Source organism: Triticum aestivum, chromosome 3D (genome assembly GCF_018294505.1).
Source record: "Triticum aestivum cultivar Chinese Spring chromosome 3D, IWGSC CS RefSeq v2.1, whole genome shotgun sequence".
NCBI classification, from domain to species: domain Eukaryota; kingdom Viridiplantae; phylum Streptophyta; class Magnoliopsida; order Poales; family Poaceae; genus Triticum; species Triticum aestivum.
The window spans coordinates 500,647,176-500,665,387 of record NC_057802.1 but is presented as its reverse complement, the minus strand read 5'-3'; the positions used below and the strand labels follow the sequence as shown (position 1 = coordinate 500,665,387).

Below are 18,212 nucleotides of genomic sequence, written 5' to 3'. Positions count from 1 at the left end.
CAAAGCAAATTCGTTTATATAGAAAGTACACGTAGTGTCAAAAAACATCTTATATTATGGGATGAAGGGAGTAGTTAATAAAGAAATACTACCTCCGCCCTAGTTTAGGGGTCCACTTTGAAATTTATGCCAAACTTTGACCAAAGATTTAACTAACAAAATGTTAATGGATGTCAACAAAAGTTATATCGTTGAATTTGTATTTGAACATAATTTTCAAGATATAATTTGTTGTGACATACATAAACATTTTGTTAGTTAAATTTATGGTTGAAATGTGGCACAAAATACAATGAAGACCGATAAACCAGGACGGAGGTAGTAGATGTTTGTGGTAACATAATATGTTACCGTAACATAACGCCTCCCGAAGCAAAATGAGTCTACATCTAAATAAATGAAGTATTGTATGATACCCTTCCTCTCTCTTTGGCAGACGGCGGCAATGGCATGGCGGTTGGCGGTGGTGCTGATGGACGGCAGTGCTAATCAGCGGCGACAACGGGTGGGAGGGCAGTGTGTGACATATGGGCCCATGGTGTTGGATGGTATTGTGAGAGGGGCAACATCCCTCACACGGGGGAGTTATTCTCCCCCTTGACCCCTCTATATGGAGAGGTTGCGTTTTTTATCACCGATAATTTACTGGAAAAAGGAGAGTCGTTGGAGAAGCTTTTTTGGCTCAACTCAAAGAGTAAGGACGGGAAAGGGAATTTGTTAGAGATGTTTTTATAGAATACTTTTTGTCATTTAAAGATGTGAAAAAACTAGAAGACAGAGCGGCTGTGCGGACCACGCCGCCCTAGGGGGCAACAAATGCCATAACCGCAGGGTAAGTGCTTGTTCGGCAGGCCTCCGCTCCGTAGCTCAGCTCATGAAGCGGTTGGAGTAGCTACGGAGTGGCACCGAACGTGTTGGCTCCATGCCTCTCCCGGAGCGGGGCGAAGCGGCTTGTAGGCCACCTTTTCGGAGTTAGGAGTTGGAAAGCGGGGAGTGAAGGCCTGCCGAACAGGGCCTAAGTGGTCGTATTCGAGCTAGTGAGAAGGTACTACCCTCTATCTCAGGGCGCCACACATTGCACCGATGACGGCAAGGCCACACGGTTGTCCCTCGCAGCCACCGACGAGGCACCATCGGCAACACATTGATGGCCTGCTCAACAGCCTCCGAAGCGGCAACACATTGATGGCCTGCTCAACAGCCTCCGAAGCGATGCGACCGCCATACAGACCACCGGCAATGACCGACCGTGTAGCTATATTGTAGAAAGGTCCACCTACAACCTCACATCAACTCTACACATCGCCCAATGAATGGAGTTGGTCGATCCAGAATTAAGGAGAGAAAAGATAAACCTATGATCTTAGTGATCTAAACGCTCTTATATTAGTTGATAGAGGGAGTACTTATTTTTTGGTTATTAGAAAAACTTGCCTGTTATTACAACAATTATTATCATGTAAAATGTACTGGCATGTGCTGATCTAGTTGTCACAAGAGTTTCAAAGGCAATATGTATGTATACCACAATCCTAAATTACCTAGGGAAACAAGATGCAATCAAAGAAAACACGTATGTAATTTTCTATAGCACAGTCCAGAGGGATTGTGTGACCAAAATGTTTATTCTATCTGTATGCTAGTTAATCACATACAACTTTCTACACATAGACACCTTAATTGACTAGGGAAAACAATACAAAAGCGTATCAATTACACCAAGCAAAACAAACACCTATAGGAATTGAACATAACAACGTTAGCTACAGTAGTTGCAACAAAATCTACTAATAGCACTAAAAAAACTTGTCAACAAATAAGGAATTCACATGGTTAATCAGCTCCGGCTTCTTCAAATAGCTCATGTAGGTGTTGTTAGCTTCTAGACTCCTTGTACTGTACCCCCTTTATGTCTGTATTGGCAAACGCATAAACTTGTGATCATACTGTTTGTTTCATAGTTAAATTGTGGGCCTTCTGGCTTCTGGAAGCCCTAGATCTCGAAGCACTTCTCCTTCGATCCGAGAAAAACATCGAGATTACCAGTAAGAAAACTACCACAGATATTGCCCAAACAGCAAAAATCCACATTTTTGATGATCTCGCTAGTCTCTTTGATCCATGTACACGTGATACAGTGTCTGTGGCTCTTTCAACAGCCTGCTGCCTGGTCACATCCATGGGCTCCACATTTCGTCCAATTGTAGTCGTGGACGACCGTTGTGTAACTCTCTCTGATTTATTGGAGGTTAAAACTTCCTCAATTTTCTTCGAGATGCTGCCTATGGTGGTGCTTAGTCGAGGGCAATTTCGGCGTTTGTGGTGCAAGTATAGGGCCTTGTTCAAAGCCTTGCCACACTCGATGCTGAGAAGATCCCTCTCCCGTGCATTTTGATCGCCTTTCGTGATAGCAGATGGATCAGGTGGTTCAGGGAACTTGGCCCAACATGTGTTTACAATATCAGCATTTCTCCAGTCAGCCTTGTCAAAGCTCCAATCACCAACACCAAATCTCAGCCCATAATGGAAAACCTTGTAATTTACTCCAGGCAGAGGAACATAGCCTGGATATATTAATATGTCACTCTTTATGATGTGCCTTAGGTTAAGCTGCATGACAAGTGAAGAAGAGTCAAGCAGCAAGATAAGGGGATAAACCAATTTTCAGAGAAGGACAAGATCACGGCCCTTATAGTTCATTGTCTATACTAGATTTCTAGAACTTATGAATGCTAACTGCCAGCTGGTGCTATCCATACTAGCTTTCAAACTTATAATGACACCGTGAGATCTAACTGCCAACTGAAGCTAACCATGCTAGCTTTCTCGAACTTATTAGCGCACGCTCTCCATAGACTATCTCTAGAAGTTACAAGCACCATATTTGCATTGATGTAAACATCTAGAGGTTTTAAAATGATTCAATATAGCCAGTAAGTTCTAATGCGGTGCAGCCAGTTGCAGACATATGCTTGCAGTTGCAAGAACAAAAGGGGAAAAGATAAACCACTACACATACCTCGGCTGCTGCAAAAGAGTAACCATACATCTCACTTATCCAGCCAGAGGCATATATATCACCAGTAATGTTTGTCGCATAGTGATCTTTGTCTGCCCGAACCTCTTCTGATTTGTGCAGCCACAGCATAGCAAAACGTCGGAGATCATCAATATGCATGATAATGACACCACCAACCTTTTCGCATGCAGATGGATTGCGAGTGTGTATCTTGGCAAGTATGTTATCACACCCAATGAGATAACTGACAAACAGAAAGGATGATATTATTACATGGTTCTCTCATATGCAGTTATTAAATGCATCACTGCCTCAACCTGCAATGAGACTTGCACAAATCTTGAAGTACGCAAGAGGTAAGTTGGTTCAACGAACTCTTGGATGTGCACTAAGATTTGTGGAAACTCAGCATGCAGGTGATGCTAGAAGAACCTCTCAACATATCTTGTAAACAGGAATTGTAATATCACTAAACCACAGCAACACATGCTGCAAATTACACAGCACCAGATAAGAATCTTACTCATAGGGAGTTGAAACAGGATGACCAAGTTTTGCACCATACTCCCATGGAGTGATGGGACCTCTCATGATCATATCAGCATCCAAGATAACAATGAACTCAGCATCAGTCTGCACATGGTTAATCCAATGGAGAACTGCTGCTGGTTTATTAATTGCTGGGTACCTAAGAAGAACAAGTAAAAGATTACGTACCGAGCAAAAGTTTTGAGCGCATTATTAAGCCAGAAGTTTATACCAGTCCCCTGTCAGTGGGTGTCTGTTCATAGATGGAACATAATGTGTGGGAGCAAGGTCACGGCCCTTGTAATTCTTCAATTCCTCGTCTGTACAACTCAATAAGCGTGTAATATTACCAGGCTGACCGCTTATACGAAAGCTGTGCATGAGCCCAACAGTTTGCCAGTCAAAATACGACGAACATTCGGTTGAGAAAAGGGTGTGTATTTTTGGATGTCTGCTTTTGGACAATGCAACATGCTGTACAGTCAATTTGTTTTCAACTTTTAGACTGTTCCAGTACTTTGGTTTTGTAAGCTCTGAGAACCTTTTGCTTTTAAGGAAGCTCAAGTATTTTGACCACTGTGGTTTCGGGCAGCCAACAGATGTGTGATGCAAAAGAAGCCCTTCGTTCAATGTGTTAATGCACTCGATGCTTAGATATAAGGCCCGTTTCACATTTGGGTCAGATTCCATCACCTCAACCTATATAAAGTTAGTAACATTAAATAGTCGCATACAGCATAGCTAGCTACTGCCTACCAGTGAGAACATCCCAAAATATGGTTAGGAAGACTGTTTACCTCTCTAGGGAATGGAGGTGGAGGAAATAAGCGGTTGCAGTCATAAACTATACCATCCTCATGGTGTTCTAACTTGCTGAAGGACCAATTTCCAACTTTAAATGGCAAACCATAGTGCAGGATAAGTGGCTCAGTGCCAATTCTTGGAGTATAGCCTGGGTAGATCATTATGTCATCATTTATCTTGTGTCTTAGACCTACCTGTCGAAGAGGATTATAGTATTATACAATGAAGGTAATATGTAAAACCACATAAAATATACTCAAGAAATATTTGCTTTCACAATGCATAATATAGCGAAGAAGAGTAATCGAGCTTACTTCTGCAGCGCCAAATGAGTACCCATACATCTCACTGATCCACCCCATGCCATATATATCACCAGTAATATTAGTTGACCAGTGGGACTTATCTTGCCTCACTTCTTCAGTTTTTGACAACCACAGAGGGGCTAGAGCCCTTAAGTCATCGATATGCATGATCAGAATTCCGCCAACTTTGTCACAAAATTCTGGATGTGCAGTGTGCAACTGTGCAAGGATGTTATCACAACCCTTCAGGTACCTAGTTAAGAGAATACGTGAATAAGATAAATCGGAGGCTGAGTTCCAGACTTCCAGTCAGACAATGATATGAAATACCTAGCTACCAAGCGAGGAACCAGAGATAACGTTTGCGTAGGTAATGTGTTATATAGACTTGCTTTGTGCTACAATTCAAATTTATACTAGAATTTTCTATGTTGCTCTAACAAGTTTAGAAAGAAGGACGAAGAAGAATCAAACACTTGGTACCAGATACCAACGGCAAACTGAACCTGAGTTAACAAAGTGACACTCAGTACAAAAGGCATGCTCCACGAGGAAGGATGAGTCACCAGTGCCTAAACCATTGACGTGGTACAGTACTATTTCAGTAACTAAATTTACTACCATCGCCCAATTCCTCATTACCATATTAAGCAGAAAATGGACAGAAGGATCATCAATTCTAAATTGCTGACTGAAACCATACCCGTAATAAGCTGCAACAGGCTTGCCTTTTTCAGCTCCGAGTTCCCAAGGAATAATCGGGCCTCTAACAATCTGGTCTGCATCCAAGATCACGACCCAATCGACGTTGTCCGCCTCTGGACTGTGCTCCAACCAATGCACCACCCCTGCAGGCTTGTTGATGGCCGGGTACCTGCACACACAAAATGACACAAGGCGCACTAAGGCCACTTCCATTCCAAATGAGGAAATCTTCGAAGCTCGTATTCATCTATACCCCAATTAGTTCACTCCACAGAGGGCCTGCCAAATCAAGCACTTCGCCCAAATCAAGCGCTATAAACTTCACCAAATGCAGAAGCACACCATGCGGGATGTAACTAATTTCGTAACTCCGTCCCAAATCCTAACCCCAGACGTCTCGGCTTCGGCGAGGCGCAGGGTAGCAAATGGGGGAACGAGGAGGAGAGGAGCATGCGTGCTGAATGTGCAAGCGGCGAGGAGAGTTACCTACCAGTCGCCGGTGCGGGGGTGGCGGCTGTAGGAGGGGACCTGGAGAGTGTGGCCGATGCGGAGGCCGCGGTAGGAGGCGAGCTGGTCGGGGGCGCAGCTGAGGAGGCGGGTGACGCCGCCGGGCTGCCCGGCCTTGCGCAGGCTGTGGAGGAGCCCCACCGCCTGCCAGTCGAAGTAGTCGCCGCACTCCACCGAGAAGAGCGTGTGCAGCCGCCGCCCCTCCCCCGCGGCAGACACCGCCACGGCCGGCCACAGCAGCGGCAGCAGGAGCGCGGCCGCCACCGCGCCGGCGATCGCCGCCGCCATTGGTGGTGGGGTGGCGGATCTCGCGCCCGGATCCTGCCTTAGGCCTCACCTTCGTCTTCTCGCTGCTTTGTGCCCGAGCCTCTGACCCTGAAGGATTCGTCTACTGACGGAAGGCGACGGGTGCTCAGGAGTACGCCAACCAGGCGGGTTTACGTAAACACCCTAAAAAGTCAAAGCCAGTGCCGATTTTGGGTAATGTCCAAAGCCTGTGTGTAATACCTTTTCATTTAAAAAAAATCAAACCTCTCTTATTAAACCACGATCAAAGTTACATCATCAAGTAAGACTCACTAGGAGGTTCATCAAAGAAACTATTACAAGAGGGACCCCTAGCCATCTTCGCCAATTCATGAGCTACCATATTGGATTGCGTAATACAATGACCGAAAGAAGTGTACAGGGAATTCAAAGCTTGTGTGTAATACCCTGCTCGTGGTTTTATTTATCTCTGTTGTTCTTTGTACTGCCATGATTAAAGATGAATAAATTAGAAGTTTCTCGCAAAAAAAAACTGCTTTTATTAATAAAAATATAGTAAAAAATATTGGATTATTGTTGGTCAATGGGTAAACCTTGAAACTTTTGGACGCCTTACATAAATCAACCGACACTAATTTGGGGATAATGTACCATTGTTAAAAAACGCCTTAAATTTTGAGACAGAGGAGTACATGATTTTGTCGGTCACAAAAATTCACTCCGGAGTGTTCATATTCTTGGCATAACAACAGACTCACACACTGATGTCCTGCATACTGGCCGGAGGCAGACAGTTCAGTTGGTGCAGCAGCAAGTGAGTTCCAGTGCGATTGTGATGCAAACTGGTTATGATTGCAACTTTGCAGCTGCTAGATTAGTTTTGGTTTGCATCAAACTCCGCTGACCGCTACACCACCTTAGAAATTCTTTCAGGTTAGATCAGCAGTCGTGGGGAGAAGAAGAAACCTGCCTGGCCAACCTGAAACCGAAAAGTTGGAGTGTTTGCCTGTAATGTGCAATGAAAATATCACATACAGTCCGCAATGCTGCTCCCAAGAGAGCATCTACAGCAGTTATCGTCTCTGAAAGCAAATATTCGGCAGTCTCCATATATATACTTTGAGAGATCATCGAAGAGTATTTATAGATTATACCATGGCACGGTCTATAATACAGACATTTTTATCAAAAGTGGAGTTACTACAATTAGATCCTTCCACCAAAGGATCAAGTTAGAACACTGCAGCCCTACAAGAGGTGCTATATGGAGACATACCAAACAACACCATCCTCTCCTCGCAAAACGGCATGGCCGAACAGAAGGGGGGATTATGCAAAGAGGCATCCATCCATCAACGGGTAGTCCGTCGTTTCGCTGCTGAAGTGGTCTTGATCATCATACCAGTTACTTTGTAGCCCAGATAGTATCATCGCGTCATTGTAGTGAAACAAATCAATGCTACTCAGCCCTACATTCTCAAAGGAGACACCTCCTTGAAGTGGGTAGCCGGGGAGATCCTCGGGCAGAGAAGCAAAATCCGCCCCGCATATGATGCTTGGCTCCTCTTGCGAACGAAGCCAGGAGCCTTGGTTGCTTGTCTGGCCGAAGTAACAATCTTTAGTGCTAGGCAGACCTTCCACACTGGAAAACTTCCGGTCAGCAGCATCGGTTGAGGTCACAACACTGTCACTGATCTGAACAGAAACCGAATCAGCTGTACATGTCAACGCCGGGGAGAAGGACTTGATGCAGTCAAGAAGGGCTGGCTTCACATCTGAGAAGTTTCTGGCGTCCATCTCCGTACTGCAACTCATTGAGATAAGCGGCGGTGGTGTAAACAAATGGCCAGGAGCAGTGGGGTGTTCCAAGTCTGGCTTTGGTAGGCATGCATAATCCCCTAACAAGTCGCAGCGTGCATGGTTGTGCTTTGGGTACTGCATGAACTGCTTTGCTGGCACTCCTCCAGTCCAGGCCTGGCATTCCAGGATCATGGTTTCTGATGGCTTCCTGTCCTGATTCACTGGCAAACCTTTGAACGACAGCACGCCGCCTATTGGTGAAACACCGGCAACATTCTGAGGTTCGGCAGCTGAACTTACAGAATTCATGCTTCTATCTGGCGCCGGTAAGGGGACCGTGCGCTTGGTTTCTTCTAACTGAGAATCTGACACACTGCTCTGGCCTTGTATCTTCTGGGAAGCATGTGGATATCCACTGGAAGTGTTGCTTGGTTGCTCTTGGAAGGAGCTTCTGAGGTTAAGGTTCTCTGATGATGGTCCCTTAGTGCTGAAATCTTGCCTAGCAGAGCCCAATATCCTTTCCTCGTTCTGCTTTTGCAGCCTCCCCAAGTATAGGCGATATTTCTGCATTAACAATTTTCTTCTGATGAATACTAGAAAACCATCCCTTAGTTTTCAGGAATACAATGATTTTACCTGAATTCTAGAGTGTTGGGTAAGTGCTTCAGAATTCACATGAATTTGTATGTAAATTTGAGTATGTGATATTTGACAGTTAAAGGTAAGGATTCAGGTTAATATAAACTGCAAAAAAGTTTTTTTACAAGGGAGCTACTCAGAAAGTATATGTTCCTACAGTAGCTCGACCAATGATCAAATAGGAGCTTTGTCATGACCCATGAGCATGGCACAGGGAAAGAATGCACATGGCGGGAACTCATTGCAACACCACAACATCCCTTTTTCTGTCATTTACTGAACCAAGAATCTCCTTTCACTTACTTCTAGGGGGAACTCTGACAAAGGTGATCTTGTGTTATTTAAAAAAAAGGTGATCCTTTATTGCACGAGAAACTACCTGCATCAGATTATAAATTCCAATTTTACTGCTTTTCATACACCTGATTTGTGAGTTTCAAAGTTGCACAAATTTGTCATGACACACCAGGTATAGGGAGTTGGAGAAAAGTCATGGTGTAATTATCTGAATTTAGTGTGTCCTGTATACAAACTTTCTTGATTTTATTAAAAATCTAATTTAACGCCCTCTTTATGAACTCGGTTCCTTTTTCAAGAAAATAGACCATAGCAATTTACCATTTGAACATCATGTCATACCTGAAGATGGCTAGCAACATTCTCTCTTGTTAAGCCCGGCACGTTCATCAGGTCCAATATTTTCTTCGGCCCCACTTCTGCAAAATGACGACATTTGCCCTTTTGGAATGAGGATCATGCTCATTTGATAAATTTATAGGAAGGTAACTGATAAATATATAGGAAGGTAACTGATATTTCAGAGAGCACTCACTGTCGAATCCAATTTGGTTCACAGCATTTACAAACTTCTGATGCAGATCAACAGACCAGACTACTCTAGCCTTTTTAGCAGTAGCACCGTCACTGGAGTCCTGATCTCCGTGGTCCACATCTTTTCTCTTCCTCGTGGCATCGGAATCAACTGTCATAAATAGGCCCTTCTCATCAAATCCCTCGAAACCATATCTTAGTATCTGGAGATCATCACAGCTATCATGACCTTCGATCTCTTTAACCTCGTGCATTTTCTTCCTGTATACATGTTGCCAAATGTTCCGGAGTTCCTTCATCCGAACGGGCTTAAGGAGGTAATCGCAAGCACCATGCTGGACACCTTTCATCACCCTACTTGTCTCCCCATCAATGGACATCACTGTGAAAACAGAGTGTAGCAGTTTGGCAGTTTTGAGTAGATATTCAAACTGAATAAAATATATCGTTTCTTCTTCGAAAATTGCAGGAAGACAGATTTGGTGTTGGATACTAACTTATAACAGGTAGATCCATCTCAAGTCCAATGTGTTCAAGAAGCTTGAAGCCATCCATATCTGGCATGTTGACATCACTAATCACAATGTCGAACCTGTTTTTCCTCTCCCGGAGAATTTCAAGAGCAACTCTAGCTAGGCCGCAAGTGGTAACTGCAGGTAGATAATAACTAGTTTAGTCTAACCGATAAACAGATAACTCATCATCATTCATCGCACAAAAAGAATCATGACTATTAACATAAATATGGAGGCATAAAACTGGTTTCTGCGCTGGCGCAAAACACAAAACGGAGAAGCTAATAGATCGGTAGTTAAGTTAGTTAAGAACACTGACCTGACCACTCAGTAGTGATAATTGGCAATAGGTCTACCAAAAGGACAGGTAAGTACTGTATGTTAAAACTGAATTTTCTACATAGCCCTTAAAGTCCCCAGTCACTGGTGTCACAGAAATATAACACCTAAATGGTGAAAGACTGCAAAGAAGATATCATCGGAACTACACGCTCTGAATTTTAATGCGTGGTTCCTGGTAAATTGCACAGGAGTTGCCTCAAAAGCAAATCACGCAGCACCTCAAAAGAAACAAAACTGATGCAGCAGTGATACCAACTGCTCTCTGGAGAAGCAAGACATCCATCCAAATAATTGAGCAATCATCATCACCTAAAAGTGGGCACAGCCTCGAAATGCATATGTTGTTCGCTATACGAAATTTTAGCCAAAAAGGGTAAATGGACAAGGCCTCTGCTGCTCCCACCCGGTCACTCACGGTTGACACCAACCAGTCACATACATATACACAAGCAGAAACAGACACAAAAAGGAGCCCAAAAGCAGGCAAATCGCTGGATGATACTACAAATCTATGAAAGATAGTTCCCCAAACAGCCTAAATTCGATCGACAAGGTCCGAAAAGTCCACTCAATTCCAGAACGCACACACACACACCCACAATAATTTAATTATAGCGAGTAGTCTCAACCAATTCCACTGGGTAATTTAAACAAGCACCAGACATGCATAGGCGACGGACGGATGCACATACACCCACAGGAGAGGAGGCGACGGCGTAGCCGCCACGCCAAGCCGATCGAGAACCCGAAGAGGAAAGCAGGCGAAGATTCGAACCTTCGTAGGAGCACTTGCGGAGCATCTTCTCGAGTATCTTGAGCCAGGTGGGGTCGTCGTCGACGACGAGGACGCGCAGCCCGTAGGGGAAGGCGGACGCGTCGGCCATGGCCGCGCCGCGCTGAGCCCCCCCTCCCTCCTTCCTCGGTGCGCGGCGGGCGGGGTCTGCGAGTGGGGTGGGAGGGAGCAGGCAGTGGGAGGCAAGGTGGTGGGCAGGCGCGGGTAAAAGGGCCGGGGGTTGGGGCGAAGTGGAGGGGGAGGGGGCCGATTAATATTGGCGCGCGCGCTTGCGCGCTTAACCAACTTTATTCCGACTGCGGCTTTTCTCGCGAGCCCAACAAACGGCTCTGGAATAAGAGAAGAAGCCGAGCCAAGTGAGCCGTGACCGGACCTTGATCAAGTGGGGGTGCGAAGCGTGTTGCTTTTCTGATGGTTCTGCTCGTTCTCTATGGCTGGGAAATGTTATTGTTATTTGGCATACTGACTGACATAGGGCTTTGTTAAGTTGTAAGTTGGGTCTTGTGATAGGAGATAAGGGGCTAAGTTTGTCCGAGTATAATGCGCTTTTCTGGCTAGTGGGTGATGCTTTGGTGCTGGATGTGGAGGCCGAATTCTGTAGATGCAGATGAGTGCATTTCGGATAGGCGGATATTGTAGTATGGCAGCCGATGTATGTCTGTTGGTTGTTATTGTGACGAGATTATTCTCTAAACCCGTCACGAGGAAGATGAGTTTGACGGGTTTACAATAATTATTATTATACGGAGTCCCGTATGTTTATACAATCATAATGCAACTAGTTTAATGCTCGTGCGTTGCTACGGGTGAACCGAGAACATAGTGAAGCATGATTGTTTCAATTCCTATAACAACAAATTAATTATTTCTTCCGCTTCTTTCTTCGTAGGCATGGTCGTGTTTCTTTAACCACTCCCTCCTCACATCATATCTTTGTCCTTACCCTTCCTTTTCCTTCACCTTTTTTGTCACCATTGTGTTTGAACCCTCTTCAAAATGTTGTATTTTATATATATTATGTTTTTATCAATTCAAAATATTATTTTAATATCTTTTTTTGCAACGAATTAGTTGAAATAAAACTTAAGCAGTTCCTCTCATAACTAAATGAAAGGAAACATGAATTACATTGAGTACAGAAACAAAAGAACAAAATCTTATTTTCTGATAATTAGACCCTCTAAAACAACATATACTACTCCCAATCATAAAGAAAAAAAAGATAACAAAAGAGATATAGTTACTACAAAACACATCTGACCTTCAGGTTACTTCATAAAATCTTAGTTCTATATCTGTCAAATGACTCGGGAGGAGCATCTTTGCGTTCAAGCACTTCTCTGTGAAGAGGCAGCTTGAGTTCAAGGCTGTCCTCTTGGTTCCCAGGAGGAACCCTTTAACATCCTTGAGAACATAAAAATCTTAACAAAGCAAGCACTATGTGTGTTGTGCCGTCATCATGGACAATTACAAACTGGAAATTTTGAGCCAGGATGAATGCAATAGATAGTCTAAGCTCGTACAACCCAAAAAGCATATGATTTGGATGACGTCCAAGTTTCAACAGTACCTTGAGCCTAAGACATTCTTTCTGCGTATAGTTGCAGATCAAAGCTGCAAGCATGACTAAAAATCGAGAGTGATATGATGAGTTTGGATTGACACGAACATGAAGTAGGATAATCAACATGGTTGGTTAACATAAAACTATGATGAATACTACCATCACACAAAATATGTAAATCTGTCTGCATTACTTAGGTTATGAACATCTTGTAGCAAAATGGAACATAGTGAAAGGTTCTTATGTATGTACGTGTTCGACGTCTTCCTCTCTCATGCTCTCCCGTTTCCTTTTCTCCTACCCAAGTGTCTCCTTGCCAATCTGTCAAAAAAAGTAGCAGCTTAGTGACACGTCAAGAGCGGACATCAGCCTTGAGGAAGTACTCGTCAAGCTCGATATTGACCGATGCCCACCTTGATTGATGACGGCAGGCTGTGAGAACATGTGACACACCCTGGCTCACCAAATATCGTTCCACCGCGGAAGTAGTTCTGCACACATCAAGACTTCAGACACAAGAATGAATGTCATAAAAAAATACCAGAAGAAGGTGCACATATAAAAGTGTAAAAAGGTATAAGTAGGGAAATAATTGTGCGATAGCTCTGCTGCTTTGATGAGTGCTTAAGACAGTACACTACCAAAATAAAACAGTTTATGTGGCAATTTGATTGTTAGAGAAGTTTACATGCTCATAATGTACCCTTCAAGAGAACTAGAAATTGAGAGGTTACATTATTAAAAAAAATAACTATCACCCATATAGATACATAGATCTGACAGAGCACAATCAAATCCCCCCAAAAAATAAAATTATTGTCGCCATAGGTGACATACAAAATGTCGAGAAAGCACATAACAATGGTCATTTTGGTAGGAATCAAAATATGACACGTTATTCAGAAAAAAAATCATAAGCTCAATGTGCAGAAAAAATGATACTAATTTATACATGCACTTGATATGCGCACAGCAGGCTCCATTTGAAAATAAAGTAGTCATTTTTACAATCCAGTTTCATCTACCAGATGGCAGAAGCCATATGTGTTTGACACTTTACTAATCATCTGCAAATTTTGAATGATACCTTCGGGGCCTTGTGATAAAAAAAAGAGATACTGAACAATTGGCATAGATTCACCCAGGCAAGAGATTATCTAATTAGTGAAGGAAATATGCCCTAGAGGCAATAATAAAGTTATTATTTATTTCCTTATATCATGATAAATGTTTATTATTCATGCTAGAATTGTATTAACCGGAAACATAATACATGTGTGAATACATAGACAAACAGAGTGTCACTAGTATGCCTCTACTTGACTAGCTCGTTAATCAAAGATGGTTATGTTTCCTAGCCATAGACATGAGTTGTCATTTGATTAACGGGATCACCTCATTAGGAGAATGACGTGATTGACATGACCCATTATGTTAGCTTAGCACCCGATCGTTTAGTATGTTGCTATTGCTTTCTTCATGACTTATACATGTTCCTATGACTATGAGATTATGCAACTCCCGTTTACCGGAGGAACACTTTGTGTGCTACCAAACGTCACAACGTAACTGGGTGATTATAAAGGTGCTCTACAGGTGTCTCCAAAGGTACTTGTTGGGTTGGCGTATTTCGAGATTAGGATTTGTCACTCCGATTGTCGGAGAGGTATCTCTGGGCCCACTCGGTAATGCACATCACTATAAGCCTTGCAAGCATTGTGACTAATGAGTTAGTTGCGGGATGATGTATTACGGAACGAGTAAAGAGACTTGCCGGCAACGAGATTGAACTAGGTATCGAGATACCGACGATCGAATCTCGGGCAAGTAACATACCGATGACAAAGGGAACAACGTATGTTGTTATGCGGTCTGACCGATAAAGATCTTCGTAGAATATGTGGGAGCCAATATGGGCATCCAGGTCCCGCTATTGGTTATTGACCGGAGAGGTGTCTCGGTCATGTCTACATAGTTCTCGAACCCAAAGGGTCCGCACGCTTAAAGTTATGATGACAATTTTATTATGAGTTTATGTATGTTTATGTACCGAAGGAGTTCGGAGTCCCGGATGAGATCGGGGACATGACGAGGAGTCTCGAAATGGTCGAGACGTAAAAATCAATATATTGGACGACTATATTCGGACTTCGGAAAGGTTCCGAGTGATTCGGGTATTTTTCGGAGTACCGGAGAGTTACGGGAATTCGTATTGGGCCTTAATGGGCCATACGGGAAAGGAGAGAAAGGCCTCAAAAGGTGGCCGCACCCCTCCCCATGGTCTGGTCCGAATTGGACTAGGGAAGGGGGGCGCACCCTTCCTTCTTTCTCCTTCCCCCTTCCCTTCTCCTACTCCCACAAGGAAAGGAGGAGTCCTACTCCCGGTGGGAGTAGGACTCCCCCCTTTGGCGCGCCTCTCCTCTTGGCCGGCTGCCTCTCCCTTGCTCCTTTATATACGGGGGCAGGGGGGCACCCCAGAGACACAACAATTGATCCTTGAGATCTCTTAGCCGTGTGCGGTGCCCCCCTTCACCATATTACACCTCGATAATACCGTCGTGGAGCTTAGGCGAAGCCCTGCGTCGGTGGAACATCATCATCGTCATCACGCCGTCGTGCTGACGAAACTCTCCCTCAACACTCGGCTGGATCGGAGTTCGAGGGACGTCATCGAGCTGAACGTGTGTAGAACTCGGAGGTGCCGTGCGTTCGGTACTTGATCGGTCGGATCGTGAAGACGTACGACTACATCAACCGCGTTGTGATAACGCTACCGCTTTCGGTCTACGAGGGTACGTGGACAACACTCTCCCCTCTCGTTGCTATGCATCACCATGATCTTGCGTGTGCGTAGGAATTTTTTTGAAATTACTACGTTCCCCAACAATTAGCACCGTGATTCTAAAACAAAATGATCAAATTTTTAATACCACTCAATAAGTACTGCTTCGTCCCCAGAAAAAACCTCAATTGCCTTTGCAAAAGGCATGTCCGTATGTGGAACTCTGTAGTGAAGCTTTGTCTGTCGTCGTGCAAATTGTGTTGTCTCACCAGCTTGTAGGCCTTTTCCTGAATATGCAAATTCTTTCTCAGACTATAGATTTACTTCAACCACATGCTTCCGAGTTCCCTAGCAAAAAAAACTACAGAATACATAACTTTGCATCATAGAAGTATAAAGCTATGAGAAGCATTGTAGAGTACTCTCACTTCAAGCAAATTAACATCCACCGTAATTCTTTCAAATTTTTCTAACGATATTATCATCCGTGTAGTTCTGTTACAATATCCATAGTACGTCGGCAGTCCGACAATTAGTATTCAAGTCCTATATACCATCCAAGAAAATGCAAACATGTTTTTCTTCCTGCTGGTAGCATGTTCCATTGACTGTTCAAAGTATATATCCTGTGATGTTTGACTATATTTAGAAAATAATGCATTGTCCTAGATTGAGATTAATCATGCTGTTACATTGGCAAATACAGTGTGTACACTGGGATATTTTTTCTAACAATAGCGAAAATAACAGATATTGTCGTGCAACAATAGCAATAAAGGAATCCAATTGATCTCATTGGCATCCTCATATGAGTTGACGCTGTTCATAACACAGCTTTACCCGATGATACTCAACTCATGGGAGTGTAGGTATCTTCAATTCGTAAGCCTGCTCCAGGACGGGATTCGGCGCTCAGCGCTTTTTTGGCCATGTACAGGTTGCCTAATATGCCAATTGAGCAGAGCACCACACGGATGAAAATCCCACAGTAGCAAATTCTCACTCCAGATATGAGGGATTCCTCGTGATAACTACTACCACTAATGGAATGGTCTAAACATGATTAAGGCAGAAGAGACAACCAAACCTAAGGAGTAGCCTATAGCACGCGTCTGGAGACTCCTCGGACACTCTGCCGTTGGTCGATGATTGGCCCGTGCGTGCCCGAGCAAAGGGGAGAGGAGGCCGACGGGAGAGCGCACCAGCACGAAGAACCACGACCTCATCTTCCTCTATCAGTGATTAGGCCAGCGCCACCGTTGGCCGCTCCTCCCTCTCTCTTTCTCTCCCCTCTCTCTTCCAAGGCGGGCACAAGGGACGGGAGGCATCCCTCACCTTGATCCAGAAGGCGTGCATCAGCGGATGGAGAGGTGGTGGGGCGACGAGCACAGCCGGCGGCGGCAGCGACTTTTCCTGGGGAGAGATGGGATCGGGATTGGAACTGGGAGCGAGTTGGGAGTTGTGGGAGGCGAAGACGTGAGTACATGTTAGCGACAGTTTTTTTCTCTCTCTGTATTCGGTCGGGGATGGGAGGAAGTGTGGGCTGGTTTCCGGGCCACGTCCTATGCCGGGTGGGCTGCCTTTTTTACGAGCGGGAGAAAGAAACTATCGATTGTAGGTGGGAGTACGAGGTCGAACCATCACGACGTTCGATTCTCCTTTAATAATAGAGATAAATATATCTTTAATATCGCGGGGTTAGAAAAATAACGGGGATTAAATCATTATAAAAAAACGAGATGGATTGATGCATTGTAACCTATTGCCACCCAAAACAACCAGTCTATTACCATTATCTCGTCTGGCTCTTTACTTTTTTTTTCTATTGGGTTTCCCTCAACTTGTCTTCTTTTTTCCCCGAAGCTCCCTTTAACCATTACGGTAACGTAATGGGTGTCGGATGACATGGGTGCGCTTGCTTTGCCATGTCATGATGTCCACCTAATAGTATGTGTTAGTCTAACGATAAAAAGTAAAACTATGTGATAGACAGAGACAAGTTTAGAGAATCCGGCACACACACCAAAAAAAAAAAGTTAAGTGGGGCATGATTGAATAGTGGTGATAGTTTTTTTTTTTTTAGGGAAATAGTGGTGATAGTTTAAGAAGTCCAGAGTGCACTCTCATAGAAACGTGACTAGCCAACACAAGCAAACACTAGGCTATACGCACGGTTGATCCACACCATCGGAATTTTTTGTGATTCAACATACCAAATTATGATTTAGGGCATGTGATGACACATATCTTCTTTAAACTCAATGAGGCAGGTTGGAAATCTATGATAGTGTGCTACACTGTATCCATTTCTACATGGTTTCATACCTTGCCAATGCCGCATAACCAATTTCTTCGTCTGCATTTTTAGAAGTATACATTACATTCTACTAAAATATGCCAAATAACTAAACATGCCATGTCTTTCATAATACAATTGTAACCCTACTCACTTGATTAGAGAAGTGGATGTATAAGCTCACCCCAAAAGTTCAAGCCTCTTACACGCCTAATTATATCGTGGGGACTTCTCCTATAGTTAAAAAATGAAATATACACACGCATGCATGTGCACCATCATACATACACATTCATATGTGAGCGCATCCCCTCGGGCCACACACTTGGAATTAGTTGATATCGAGGATAATTTAGTGGTCCCACAAATTCTCACCGAGTGATGCTCGTTTGGAGACTAGTCATGTAGTATATATTCTGTGTTTAAACTATTTGTAATCATAACACAATTTTTTTGTGACCTTCAAAAGGTCTTCATTTTTTATTCATTTTGGCTTCTCAGTTCCCCTCCTCCCA

At 43.8% G+C, this 18,212-nt stretch overlaps 2 protein-coding genes across 2 annotated transcripts; both read right to left on the bottom strand.

Annotated features, from left to right (window-relative positions):
* Window positions 1-1,560: 1,560 nt before the first annotated feature.
* Window positions 1,561-6,269, bottom strand: LOC123079994 (peptidyl serine alpha-galactosyltransferase). Its single transcript, XM_044502849.1, has 8 exons — window positions 5,852-6,269; window positions 5,360-5,530; window positions 4,666-4,909; window positions 4,345-4,545; window positions 3,780-4,246; window positions 3,543-3,707; window positions 3,020-3,263; window positions 1,561-2,610 (listed from the first exon to the last, which is right to left on the bottom strand). Exons 1-8 carry the CDS (start codon window positions 6,154-6,156, stop codon window positions 1,942-1,944), a joined length of 2,466 nt encoding a protein of 821 aa, XP_044358784.1. The 5' UTR covers window positions 6,157-6,269; the 3' UTR covers window positions 1,561-1,941.
* Window positions 6,270-7,211: 942 nt separating this feature from the next.
* LOC123079993 (two-component response regulator ORR26) lies at window positions 7,212-11,308 on the bottom strand. Its single transcript, XM_044502847.1, has 5 exons — window positions 11,038-11,308; window positions 9,903-10,055; window positions 9,407-9,787; window positions 9,214-9,290; window positions 7,212-8,499 (listed from the first exon to the last, which is right to left on the bottom strand). The coding sequence occupies exons 1-5, from the start codon at window positions 11,144-11,146 to the stop codon at window positions 7,465-7,467; spliced, it is 1,755 nt and encodes a 584-aa protein (XP_044358782.1). The 5' UTR covers window positions 11,147-11,308; the 3' UTR covers window positions 7,212-7,464.
* Between the last annotated feature and the right edge of the window lie 6,904 nt (window positions 11,309-18,212).